The sequence below is a fragment of the Ceratotherium simum genome, chromosome 7, assembly GCF_057802395.1.
Source record: "Ceratotherium simum simum isolate JZ-2026a chromosome 7, ASM5780239v1, whole genome shotgun sequence".
NCBI lineage: Eukaryota > Metazoa > Chordata > Mammalia > Perissodactyla > Rhinocerotidae > Ceratotherium > Ceratotherium simum.
This window is the reverse complement of record NC_141906.1, coordinates 25768077-25782400: the sequence shown is the minus strand read 5'-3', so window position 1 is coordinate 25782400 and position 14324 is coordinate 25768077. Positions and strand designations below refer to the sequence as shown.

Sequence of the window (14324 nt, the reverse complement as noted above, 5' to 3'; positions counted from 1 at the left end):
ACTTAAATAAGAATTGTTAAGAATATAGAAATAACAATGGATCCCTCCAGCCAGGGTCTTGAGTTATGATGATTGGAAAGCTGCCAGAGAAATGAAATAAGTTAAAATAACTTGCTATTGTGAAATATATTTGCTTCATCTTCTAATTTAGTCTTTCATCGATGGCATATTTATCTTCTCTTGATTCCCGTTTATAAAACATAAGTTCTAATTCCTGTTTGACAGATTGTTACTTTTACATAAAGTAGGATAGACTCATATAGGGTTCTAAGCTGTAGCTGGAACAGAATAAGTGATCCACAAATATAAGCTGTTATTAAACAGAGATCCCTTAATCTCTGCTTAATTTCAGGGAAAGTAGAATGGAATTCTTCTCAGGGTGCAAGCTGAGGTAGCTATGGAGGAGGAACAGGAAACCTGACATGAATATGGTTTGTTGGAAAACCTGAGTGCCAAGCACGTAGTCAGTCTTTATTCAGTTTTGCCAAAAGACTGCCTCATTCCAATGTAGTTGCTTAGCCATTGCCTCTATGTTTGGGGAACAAGAGATCATAAATGACACAAAGTGTACGAAGGCAATGAGAAGTATGACACTTCCAACACCTAAATGAATCTAGGTTGCTGATGCTGAGGAGATTCATGGGCAATTCCTCTTGTAACCAGACTGGGTAAGGGATCCTACTCATGAGCTTTTAGAATACAACATGATTAAGGACAGAAGATGAGTGTCTCATGCAACTAAGCTTTCAAAGATTCAGAACACAGGAGCAACTGAGCAGCAGAAAATGAGAAAATCATCCTGGCAACTCTGGCTGCGAAGACCTGTCTGATCTGGATATGGGGGATTCCACCTCAGGGGAGGCTGGGCGAGATGATCATCTGTGGAGACTGTGGTTAGGAGTAGGTCTCAGACTGATGGTTGAGGGGGCCACTAGCAGGGTCAGTGCCTGCTCTAACACAAAAGGTCAAAAGTGGTCCCCAGAGGCAAGGGCAAGAGGAAGAGGAAAGTTAGAGAAGGCCAAGGGTAATTCTAAAGGAAACTGAGAATGATTTCTTGGACAGTGGGATTCTGTTTGTGATGAAGAAAATAACACTTTGAGTGCCTACTATATTTAGGTTTATTCAATTATGTTATCTTATTAAATTCTCTTTTTTGCCCTTTGAAGCAAGTATAATCATTCCCTTTTTAAGGAGAGGAAACAGGTTCAGAGGCTATTCACACATTCACAATGAAAAAATAAAGTTAAAGAGAGAAAACAGACAGTGAAATCAGGTGCTTCTACTTCAGTTCTGCAGGTGATGCAGGAAAGGCCAATGCAGGGTGCAACAGGACTTAGACTGGGCCACGTGATGAGGTTCCTGCTTTCTCAGAGACCAAAAAACAGGGTAACTTTACCCAGAAGAAACATAAAAGCCTAGTTTATAATCAGAGTGAGAAAAATTGAGTTTGAGAGTGTGTCAAATCTGTGGGTGGTGCTATGACAGAGGTATGTCCCTGAGTTACTAACCTAAGGAAAGAACCATCAGATCTGAGTATAAGATACAAATTCAAAAGGCCCCTTAGATCATGCTTTACCAGTTTCAGTACAAGCCATTCTGCTGTGCCCATAGGACACACGAATGTCCCTGACCAATAAGGCTTATGAAATAAAACAATTACCAGAGTGGTTAAGGATCTTTAAACAAACACATACTACTATAAAAATACATATGTGAATAGGGAAATTAAATACACACATGCATGCACGTCCACAGACATGAATGTATGCACATTCAATGATACATGTATATAAGGGAAAGATATGCATGCTCATAGATTCATGTAAACTTGCAAATAAAATTCTACATGAAGGAGCACGGTTATGCATATACATGCACACATTTGCATACCTAGGCATGTGTTCACGTGTACATGTACATAAGTTTACACACTTGCGTGTGAACATAAAAGCATACTCACACATACATGTACATACACACATAGCTACACATACATGCATCATCTTGTTCTGTATTTTCTCAGATTTTGACTTCTGGTTCCTCAGAGAGCACTTCCTGAGATCCTCTGCTCTTGGCCCCATTTTTCCTGCAGGCCCAGAGGCAGCATGTTCTGTTGAGGCTGGTTTGCTTGTGTATACCAGGGGACAAACTGGCAAAATTGGGGGAAGCAGAGGGCTAGGTCTGGAGTCATGAAAAATAAGAAGGCAAGTTAGCCACTGTCTCCAGCTAGTGAGCTGGAGACCAGGCCTGAGACCAAATATATTGAAGGGCAGGTGGGCCCTCATAGAGGAAGAGTGGAGTTTGCCCTGGAAGTCCAGCCCATTGGATCAGGAGAATGGGAAATCTGTTCAGGTGAGCCATACCTGGGGTTTTTGTTCAGACATGCAGCTCATTTCCAGCACACACTTTATTTCCCCTTTCCTCATGTCACAGAAGACTCCTCCCTGGAGGACATAGACTTTTGTCCGGAAAGCCTCATTGTGGCAGAGGAACACCTAGAGTGTGTTTTATCCGTCTGTTCTCTGTTAATTCAGGAAAAGTGGAGCAGGGACCCTCCATTTTTGTGCCAAAATTCAATTCTTTTTATACAAGATATTTAATTCTGTTTTTAAATCTATCTTCATTTTTTAAGCCTATTTACTCTCCTCTCCTTCACCTTCCGTACCAATAGGCCTTGTCCCCTTCGTCCCAGGCAGACAGCGACATAACCTCTAGGGGTTGGTCACTCTTAAACCCAAATCCTCAGATGACCTACACTTTTTGCCACCCCTCACTTTTCTCCTGGGCTGACCCAGCCTCACACCACCCCCATCTCACTCGTTATCACCGGCTTCCTCTTATAGCTTTGGTTTAGGCTTCCCTTCTCTCCTAAATTTAAGTTCCATTTTGCCCCTGTGACTTTGGCAAGTCACTTGAAATGCCAATTTCTCACTCTCTCAAGTTGTAAAATGGCTATGCTTAGGTCATTTTGAGTATATTGAGGATAAATAAGGTGACATATACAAAGATAACATACACAGGGCACCCTTCCAGAGTACCTGATATGTAGCCTTAAATCAGGACATTTTCTTTTCTTTTCTCATTGTTCTTACTTGCCATCTTCCCTACCAGACACCAGGCTTTAACCCCTCCTTATAATATTTCTCACTTAACCCTCGTACCTCATTCGTTAGCATCAATCTCTGACTTCCTACAATAACAGCTCCTCATATATAATGAAGGTAAAGGCTATTATATTATTTTTCTGTCCTCAAAGAGGCTCTCATTTGGTAAAAGAATACAAAGTACTTTTCTCACCAAACTCTCAGCCTAGAATAGCATCACTGTATATTAGCATGGACCTTCTTTCCTGTTGTCCCCCCTCCCTCTCTCTCTTCCCATTTACTAAGCCTTGGTGATGTGCTGTAAAAGTAGGCTCTAAGTCTTCTTTGGAAGAGCTTAAGACAACCACTTTGGTGGCCCTGGTTCAGTTCCTGGGCACAGGCATGCATCACTTGACAGGGGCTATGATGTGGCAGCGACCATCATACAAAATAGAGGAAGGTTGGCACAGATGTTATCTCAGGGTGAATCTTTCTCAGCAAAAAAAAAAAAAAAATTAATAGGCTCTAGGTCTTCTTTGGAAGAGCTGGAAGACAACCAGGAGAAAGTCACATAAATAACTAAAGTGCTATACAGGGGAGCAAGTGCTAGAGAGAGAGAAGTGCTGTGGGAGGCTGCTGTAGAGAGTGACTAACTACCTGCACGAGTGAGGAAGGACATCACAGAATTGACATCTGAGCCACATGTAATAAAACAGTGGTGGAGGTTGTATTTTTTTAATATAATTTTTAATTGAACTGAATGCCAGAGTGCTTCAGAAAAGAAAAGAAAACAACAATAACAAAAATAAAACAAAACAAAAAATCACAGGAATGACCAGGAGGAAAAGACAAGTTAGGCTCTGTCAGGATACGGGGAGGAGTCAAGTTGAAAAATCTCCTCACTAGAGTCTCGTAGGCATTAGAAAGTGTGCCATTCAGAGGACATGCATGTATAGCTACAAAGAATTTTCCTTTCATCTTAAACAATGGTACAGGGAACAAAAATCACTCTTCCCTTTATTAATTCAAACTAACAGTTGATATTCAAATTCCACTAACTTCCTCCACACCAGACCATTCTGAAGTGCCAAGGGATGTCGTGTACTTTCAATCAGTTTTCTTCTTCTTTTTTTTTTTTTGTCTCCAAAATTAACATACTAGCCAATAGTCAATGACGACAAACCCAAAGTTCAGTCTGCATCCCAGACTGCTTTTCCCTCCCCACAGCCTGAATCATGGCCAGGCATATTCTCTCTCAAACTTCATCTGCTTCCTTTCACGTGGCAGATGATACTCAGTCCTGACAGTTCTATGCAGTGGCTCACTTGTCATGCAAACGTTTTTTTGTTACTTTGCTTGTTTGTTTTTAATTCTCAGAGGAGCTTGTGGAGAGCAGCAGGCTCTTTTAATATGTGTGAGATGCAGTGTCCTTGGTGGATCAAGAAGCAGTGTCAAAAGGTTTCTTAGAGACATTCCAGATACTTGTAATGATTCCGTATAAGGTCTGGATAAAGATACCGGGTTGATATCTTCAATCTGGAAAATTTTAAGCAATTAAGAAGTTGCTTAATTGCAAAGAATTTATATGATCCATAAAGATGGAGAAAGGTCTGAATGAAAAAAGATACAAAAATTAAATGCCTGATTTATATTGATGATGTAATAATAATTATTATTATTATTTCACCAACAATAGTAGCATCTATTGAAAATGTGTTGTATACTAACTGCTCCATGCTCATTAACTTAAGTCTCAAAACAAGCCTATGGGGCTGCATATTATAATTATGTCTGCTTCACAGATGGAGACATGGAGAGCCAGACAGAAAGTGACTGAGCCAGGATTCCAGCTGAGGCAATCTGACTCCATGGTCTGCAGTCTTACCTTTTATGCACACTGCTCTGAAATTCCAAAACACATAACATGAAATGTGGGAGTCGTAAATAAGGTACACAATTATAAATGAATAGTGCACTCTAAGTAATCCAAGGAAATTGCTGAAAATATATCAAATTCTTAAGCACTATAAACAAGAAATAAATGACTTAGGCTATCAATATGCTAAATTGAGGCATGGGAGGGTCAAATTAAAAGGGACAATATACCCCAAACATTAACTAGAAAAGAGATCAGGCTCAGAATATCAGCAACGTAAGTAATTTCTAGTTAAGTGACCCCTTATGTCATCACTAAAGTTCATCCATCAGTGAGAAGGCATGGGTCTTCAGTGATGTTCTAATGTCTTCCACAATGGCCAATATTACTTTCTTGTAGCTTGTGATTATTGCAAAGTTTGTAAGACTCTTTTACACACATTATTATATTTACTCCCCTTAATTTTTATTCTATATATGATTATCTAATTTCTACCGATTTAAAATGTCAAGATCACAGAATACCCCAGTAGACAGTGGAAATCAGGGGTTTAAAATCAGGTTTGCAGATTCAACTATATTCTATCTTTTAATATCTCCAGCTTCCTCATCTCTAGTACATTTCCCCCTATATCATATTTTTGTTTGTTTCCAATTGGGGGTTCAGATCTGTTTTCTATACCTGATAAAAGAGATATCAGTATTTTTACTCTTTCATTTTTTTTTTCTAATTTATCTCCCATTGATCATAGATACATCTTCTTGGTATGCAAAGGTGTTGTTTTTTCACCTTAACAGATATATGTGTCTTGGATAATGTAAAGAGATACAGGTTGCCTTCCCAGGCAGGGTTTCAGAGGGCATGAGTGCTATTGCGGTGGGCCACCATGGATTAAAATTGTCATTATTTTTGAAGTTTCAGAAACATGGTCTGAAGAGACCACACTCTAGGACTCTTGTCCATTGTGCCTATACACACAATAAGCATCAATTAATCACACTGCAGTGTGTGGATTGACAACAAGAGAGGAATTTCCCCATGAGCAGAATAATTCTTTCCATTAATGGAATTCCAGTGGTCAAAATCATAAACCTTTATAACATTGACTTTTTTCTACACTCTCCACCACCATGTGTAAAAAGCAAAGTAATCATCCAGGAGGTTGTGGGATGAACCTGGAAAACTGAGCCCATTTTAAAGATGTTTTATCCAGGTAAGGGTAGATAATTCTGTGTCTCCAATGGAGAACATTGTTTGATGCTGCTTGGAGTGGCAAGGATGGGCATTCGGAATCTTTATCTCCTGAGCAATTCTATACTGACATTGAAGTAATTTTATTCTTAATCCCTGTCCTCGTCAGTCACTTACAATCCAACATGCTCTAAAAGGGAATAATAGAATGTCTGATAGATCACAGCTTTCTTTGTGTCAATGTCTTTTCAATGATGCCTTCTTTAAACTACACAGTACCATCTCTTGACAGAGACATGAGAAACAGTCAATTCCTACCAAATATACATAGTGAAACCACTATGGGGATTAGTTTGAATTATGAATGATAAAACACTCTACCAAATTTCCTTATTCTGGAGATATACCTTCTTGCAAGTCAAGAATCCATATTTTTATTTAGCATTGAAGACCAAATGGAACTGGTCATGGGTGGGAGTAGGGACGTAGGTTGGCAGATAGTACTAGATAGAGAAACTTGCAGGTCCCTCTGTCTTAAACAATCTTTATGTGTCTCACCCCAGGTTACATCACTGACACCTGCCTAGGTCGAAATCCTCAGACTTCACACAGAGGAAAATGTTCAACAGCAGTCAATTCACCCCAAAATATTTTCTACTGACTGGTGTCCCTGGTCTAGAGGCCCTGTACCCTTGTTTTATCTTCCTGTTCTGCTTCATGTATCTTGTCGCTCTTGTGGGCAATAGTTTGATCCTCACAGTGATCAAGAAAAATACCTCTCTGCACCACTGATGTACCTATTCTTAGCTTTGCAGGCCTTTGCAGAGCTTGGTGTCTCTGCTTCTACACTGCCCACTGTGATGGACATCTTCCTTTTTGGTGCCAGTGAGATCTACTTTGAAGCCTGCCTTTTGCAGATGTTCTCCATACATTCATTTTCCATCATGGAGTCTGGAGTTCTGCTGGCCATGTCTGTGGACCACTTTGTGGCCATCTACAACCCACTGCGGTACACGGCCATCCTGACTCTTCCCTGTATTGCTGGTACTGGAGCTGCACTTGGACTGAAGAGTGTGATGCTCATGTTCCCACTGCCCTTTCTCCTGAAGCATCTTCCCTTCTGTGGACACAACGTCCTCCCCCACTCCTTTTGTTTTCACTCAGATCTAATCCAGCTGCCCTGTGGGGACACTCGTCCCAACAGCATTCTGGGGCTCTGCATTGTTACTTCTACTTTTGGGCTGGACTCGCTGCTCATCATCATCTCTTATGTGCTGATCGTCTACACAGTGCTGGGCATTACCTCTGGGGAGGGACGGCAGAAGGCCCTCAACACATGTGTATCACATATCTGTGCAGTCCTTGTGTTCTATGTGCCCGTGATTAGCATGGCTCTGGTGCACCGCTTCATGAAGCATGCTGCACCAGCTCTCCGTCTACTCCTAGCCAATGTCTATCTTCTGGTGCCTCCTGTGCTCAATCCCACCATCTACATTGTTAAGACTAAGCAGATTCCCCAGGAAATAATCCAACTCTTTCCTCAAAGTAAATGTTAAGGGGATTAGGGCCTATGAAGTGGTTACCCTCAAGCCAGTCAGTTTCATCACCAAAGGTGGTCTGGGAGGGAGGGAATGCTCATCACCTGGTCAAAATTAGAATGCTCAATGATGCTGCATGTTACTGAATGTATGGAGAACACACATTTTCATGTACTATACGTTGTAATCTGTATTAGTATAGTATAGTATTTTGTCTGCTATTTTGTTGTTTGTGTCAACTTAAAATGAACATGCTCTTTAACCCAGAAACTCCAATTCTTAGCACATCCCTAGATTTATACTCACATGTTTGTTCATGGTCACTTGAATAAGAAGTGAATAAGAGAGTTGAATTTGAATAAGAATTTTCACTTCTTGACATAAGATTAAAAAAAATCCACTAACTGGCCACAGTAGGTAAACAGTTGATCCAGATTGATAGGTTTACAAGACTAAAGCAAGAAATAGCAGAAAAAAATATATATACATATCACTTTTTGTAAAACAATTTAAACACATAAATATATCAATTTGTTTATGTGTGCAAAAACACACTAAATTGGTAACAAAAATGACTCTTTTGGAGAAGTCCGTGACAGTGAAGAGAGGAACAAAAGGAATTCTCATTTTATATGTATTGTTTAAAAAATTTCAAATATAATACATTCAACACTTGATTCTATTATAAAAAACATATATAAAGTTAGACCTATATTTATATTTATATTTATAGTGAAAACCAGTTCAATACTTGTGACAATTAGAAGCAAACAAAGTACTAAGAGCAAAGCCCTATAACTGAGAAACTACATTGATGATAAGCCCAGAGGGAAGAGTTTTGTTAATCAGGATTCTGTAAGGTTCTTGAGGAATGCTGACTTTGAGGAATAACAGCAATTCCTCCCATAAAGACCTTATTGGAAGAATTTATTGTTCATATACAGTGAGATGATGAAGTGGAAAGCAGAGAGGATAAGTTTGCTAATGCTAGATATCCTCAGTCAGCTGGTAAATTTGAAATGTGAGGTTTCAGAAGTTGTGCTGAGTTGAAATCATTGCAGACTGAATGTTACTAGGGTGACATGAGAGGGGCAAATTTATTGAGAGCCTTGTTTTCCTTGGATTTACATTGTCTCTATTTACATTGTCCCTTTCTCCTTGATAGTCGCTGTAACCTTCAGTGACTATCAAGACTAGTTGTCCCCTGGCCCCCTCTATTCCACTATGCATTCTATTAGCACTTTTTTGCTTCTTGTCATTTCTGTCATACCACACATAACAATTGTAATCGAGTAATTGTCTGTGTATGTTTTATTTTTTTATTTTCTCTCTAGCTCAGTCCTTTTTAAGTTCTAGAAGGCATGGACTGTGTCTCTTTTGTTTACTACATACACTCAGTGACTCCTATACAGTCTAGCATAATCTAGCTACTTAATAAATATTTGGTGAGTGAATAAATGAATTATTGAATGAATTAATACAGGTATACACATAATTCCTTGCCCTTATGTTTATTTCACCCCATTTCTTCTGTATTAACCCAATTTGATGACACTGTGTATATCATTTACTTTTTCTCTCCCCTTTGTTTCTATATTGACTGCATTTTTTTCCCTGTCTGACTTTTTTCAGGTTCTCATTCTAAAGCCAAAAGAATATGCTCTTGGCAAATACTAAGCCCTTCAACTTCTCAGTAAAACATTAATGGTGTTAATACAAAACACATGCTCAGCCCCATACATGTGCTGAAGTTAAACATTCCCAGCGACATTTGGAGACCCTTGGGAAAACATACGCATGTTTTAATCTTAACCCTATATGGAAAATCTATGGTAATATTTTAGATATAGTATGTGAAATATGAGACTACATTTGGGAAAGAAGTTTGGAAATAAGAAGGGGATATGTGAGGGTATTACCAAAGTTATAAATCTTTTGATATATTTTATGAATCTTCACAGCCCTATAAGCTGGATTTTTCACATTATACAAAGGATGATAGATCATGAAAATAGAGTTGAATTCACTTATATATCTATGATTTAAAATTCCTCATGCTTAAACGCCTTGAGAATCTGCTTCAAAATGCAGTGAAGACTAACACGGAGTGAAGTTTTGAAAATGGGTTTCTTTTTTCTTATTTTTTTTTAAATTATTTTTTTAGAAGCTTTCATACACATAGTTTCTTTATTTTTCTCGTGGGAGTATCTCCATGTTGCTCACAATTCTACTTTTTTCCTTCATAAACATATCCATTCTGCCTAGTCATCATTCTTGCTGTTGCATCTCTGCCACACCCAATAGTACCTCTCTTTGGGGAAGAGACTGAATCTGATGACTGCTACCACTGTGGCTCGTTTCTCGCTTTCTCAAGCATACTGGTATTCAGTTTAGCATTTCGTGGTGTATATATGTTCCTCCCTAGCACAGAATAGGGAGCTTCAGAGAGAGCCGTAGGAGAAAAAACTATGCCCGTCTTTCCCTTCCACAATCTACAGGCTTCCTGTGCCACACTCTACTCTGAAGATGTAGTTTTGATTAGCGGCTCATAACTCAATGATCATTATATACCTCTAATTTGTTTCAAATATTCATTCGTACACTTGTCTTGCAAGATGATCTTACCCCAATAAATTTGTGGAGATCTCACCTGAACCATTCATCCAGGTATTGGAAGAGCACGTTATGGATCTACAGACACTTCTGTCTGATGTACACCATAATTTTCTTCACCTCACTTAGACTGAACATGCCGTATATAAATTCACATTCCTCATCCTGAATATTTTGCCACTCAGTGCGATCAAGATACTTTTCCCAACTTACTTCTTACCTTGCCAGATAATTTCCTCTGTAGCATACTAGGATCAGTGCTGATATACATTTCTTCTAGGGGTTCTCTAGATACTCTTTGACTCCCAGGGCTTAGTTATTCTGATGGTTATTTCAGTGGATCACTTTTTGGCATTCCTTAACCCACTCTTCTGCTCAATTATGCCAACATTTCCCTGCATTATTGAATGGATATTGTCTTTGAGACTCAGGTATTTGATGTTCCTGTTCCTACTTACCTTTATGGAAGATATCCATATGAACTTTTCCATTGGCACCTGTTATCTACTGTTTGTAGTCACCTCTACCTACAGGCTGGACTCATTGCTCATGGTGATCCCTACATATTGATTTTTTGCACAATACTAGACATTTTGTCTGTGACAATTGGGCAGAAGACTCTCATCATGTCTATGTACTCTTGTATTTAATGTCAATGATCATTTTCTTCCAGTTGTACTACTTTTGACAATCTGTGCAGCGTCTCTACTCCTGTAGAATGCCACTGTTGATGCATTTTTCTCTTTCTCCATCTGCAATCCACCCCAATACCTAGAGCATCAAAATTCAAGAGAAATGCAATAGCATTTTGCTTTTAGTACTGAAAAAGGGCTAGGGGTTATCAGACTAGAGAGGACCTTTGGGTTTTGCATTCCTGGATCATTTCGGACTGTAGCGATGCCTATTTGGTATTCATACTCCTGCATGGCTTTTGTCACCACTGCTGATTTATGAGCTATCGTGAATGAAGGAGGAGTAAGAGAAAAATGTTCTCTTTCACATGAAAAAAATGAAGGCCCTATAGCAAAAGAGAAAGTAGAATGGAATAGAAATAGAGCTAGTTTTTCCTGGGTAGAGAAAACAACAGTATCATTAACATAAAATACCTCAAAAAGAAATCAAGCATCCCTGAAGAAGGGATGGCATGGTCCCAAGAGGTTTTGGGACATATAGATTTACTTAATGGGATTTCCTGGGACGACATAAGTTCATATCTAATACCCTGAGGCCAATCTCTTTCTCTTTGAAATATTCTACCCCACCCCACAAACTAGGTGATACCAAAATGCTAATATAGATTAATGGTCAACAAAAAGAGATATAGATTACTTTTTACTGCATCAAGCTATATTTAGATTTTGTTTCTAATCAAAGTGACTTTTCTTTTAATACCATCCATCTACTGATTAAATAAAGAACCAGGTCACTTCAAAATTCTAATCTAAATCTGATACATATAATATAATATACTTTAAGCTTTCTATATTCTTGGAGTTGCTTGGACTCATTACATATCCATATTCAACATTTATTAAAATGTTTTTTATTACTCACCTTAAAGACTGAGAAATAGGTAAAAAAAGTTTCGTAATTGTGCAAGAAAAATTTTCTGTATGATATTAAAATTTTCTCTTCTTGGAAAATAGAAGATGAGCAAGCTGTTATACTAAGTTTTATATGATATTAAAATTTTCTCTTCTTGGAAAATAGAAGATGAGCAAACTGTCATACCAAGTATATTTGGGTTATATGTAGAGAACCTTTTTATTGCGATGGCAAAACAAGAGGAATGTCTTCCAATATTGATGAAACCTATTATTAAAATAGGTTTTAATTTAGACATCAGAAAGAGTCTAGCATAGTTTTTGTCTTTGAATCATGGCTGGTTTCCAAAGTGGTCATGAGTGAGAATATGAATTGAGCCTATTTACTCAACATCCAACAAGCCAATGGATTTTAAACAAGCATTGCATACTTGATCATTTTCTCAGTCCAAGACATGTCTATACTACCAGTTAGACTGAAAACCAAGGGCATTTTCTCTGTTCCAAAGACACATTTACTAGGTATCAGGATGTATTACATTAAGTGCTTGCTAAGAATCAGGGGTGATTTCCCTCTAGGCTATACCTAATGTGTAATTTAACTTTTAATAAATAGAAAGTTGTGTACATCAGGAGCCCTAAACAACATTTAAATGGTTGTTTTTGTCCTATCTCTTAATTCTCTACTTAATGTCCTAGTAAACAAAATTGCACATTCACGTTATTTCCAGTCCTCTACTTAAAAAAATTCCTCCTCTGTAAATTCAATCAGATCTACATCCTTCAATTTTTAGAAACAAGCACAGAGAGTTTGGCACACATCTGAGTATTTACATTAAAGGGGAGGGAAATGAGCTATTCTAATCTCTTTTATAATTCTCTTGATGCAGAGGTGATTGGCAGTGGTGACATCAATGCGACAGCTTCATTAATTTTTTTGATCTAGGCTGAAAGGGCAAGTTCCCCTGTCCTCCAAGAACAAACTTAAATTTGTGGGCATTTAAGACATATTTTACATTATATGAAACACGGATGGAAAATGTTAATGACATGTCAAAATATGTTTAAATTGTTTTAAAAATTGAGGGAAATTTATACTAATACAGAGTTCTGGAAAAAATAAGAAATCATAAATTCTTCATGTGTGGGAATAATCTACTAAACCTAAAACAAATATCGTATAACTAGAAACTAACATTGTGGTTTTTTTAATTGTTTTTTTTTTTGTTGTTGTTCTCGTTGTTTTAGTTTTAGTTTAGTTAAGTTTGTTTCGCTTTGATCTATCACACATTAAGCCCATGGGTCAACTTTATGAAAGACGTGATTTCTCCCTCTAGGTGACATATCTCACTATAGTCCCATTGCTGGTATTTTCATTGTTGTCAAAAAGTAAAACTACAGTCTTTCAAAAAGACAAGAAAAATTAAACAGCATTTTTCTCTAAAGAAGCTTATATCTTATAGATAGATAGACAGATAGATAAATTATTTTGGCTAAACCGGGAAAGAAAATGCATAACTAAATGTTTATCTCAAAATGCATAAAATTTATGTAACATTAAGTTCTACACACATAGTGCAAGTGCATTTGTGATAGAGTAAACTAAAATATATGTAGTGTGTTTTTCCATATATGGTGTATTGGGATTTTCCTTGTTTCCATTTATTATGAAAAAACTTCATATGAGATGTGGAATTACAAAAGTATGCTATGTTTGATACTCCAGTATCCTAGTCTTATTTGAAGTACAAATTATATAATTCCTGTTTTTTCAGTAGCAGAAAATTACATCCTTCATTTTTTAAAACACAATTTCATCTCAATGTTCCCATATAAAGTATATTTTCCTCAGCAATAGTTTAATATAAAAATTGCTGCACAGCTGAAAAAAATTTCTGGACAAATACTTTGCGTGGAAAGATTGCAAATGTTTCCTGTTCCATTAGTTAGAATGATATAAATTATGTCTTTCTGAGAAAGGTGTGAGGTGTCCTTGGTATGACTCACTTGAGAACAATAGTTAATAAACACAAACTCTAATTTTCATATTTTTTTCAAGATCATTAAATGTATAACAAGTGTTAAGGGTGCTGAAAATTAATGAAGGGAAATTTGTCCAAAGGTCTCCCAGAACACAATCTCAGTTTATAATGGAAACTGACAATCTCCTTTATTTGTACATTTTTGCTAAATGTACATTGACATCTGGGGAAAAATATACCAACATCCCATATTCAGCTTAGTGTCCATATGCGTCATCCATTTAACGACCTTACTAACATCACAGCTTCTGATCTTCTTCAATTTCGAAGAAGTTTAATTTGATTTTACTTTGGCTGCTCACTCCATGGCCATATCCTGCATCTCCCCATCAGCCGGAAGTACTTCTCTTCTGTTGTTAATCTCTAGTATCCCATGTTCTGATCATAGATATTTTCTCCAAAGTTCCCTCACCATCTTATTCACACTAGATTTTTTT

The 14324-nt window shown here is 37.6% G+C and overlaps 1 protein-coding gene across 1 annotated transcript; it reads left to right on the top strand.

Annotated features, from left to right (window-relative positions):
- Window positions 1–6768: 6768 nt before the first annotated feature.
- Window positions 6769–7706, top strand: LOC101395825 (olfactory receptor 51I1-like). Its single transcript, XM_004443745.2, is given in 2 exon segments — window positions 6769–6937; window positions 6940–7706. Coding segments are annotated over 2 exon segments (936 nt in total).
- Window positions 7707–14324: the final 6618 nt, after the last annotated feature.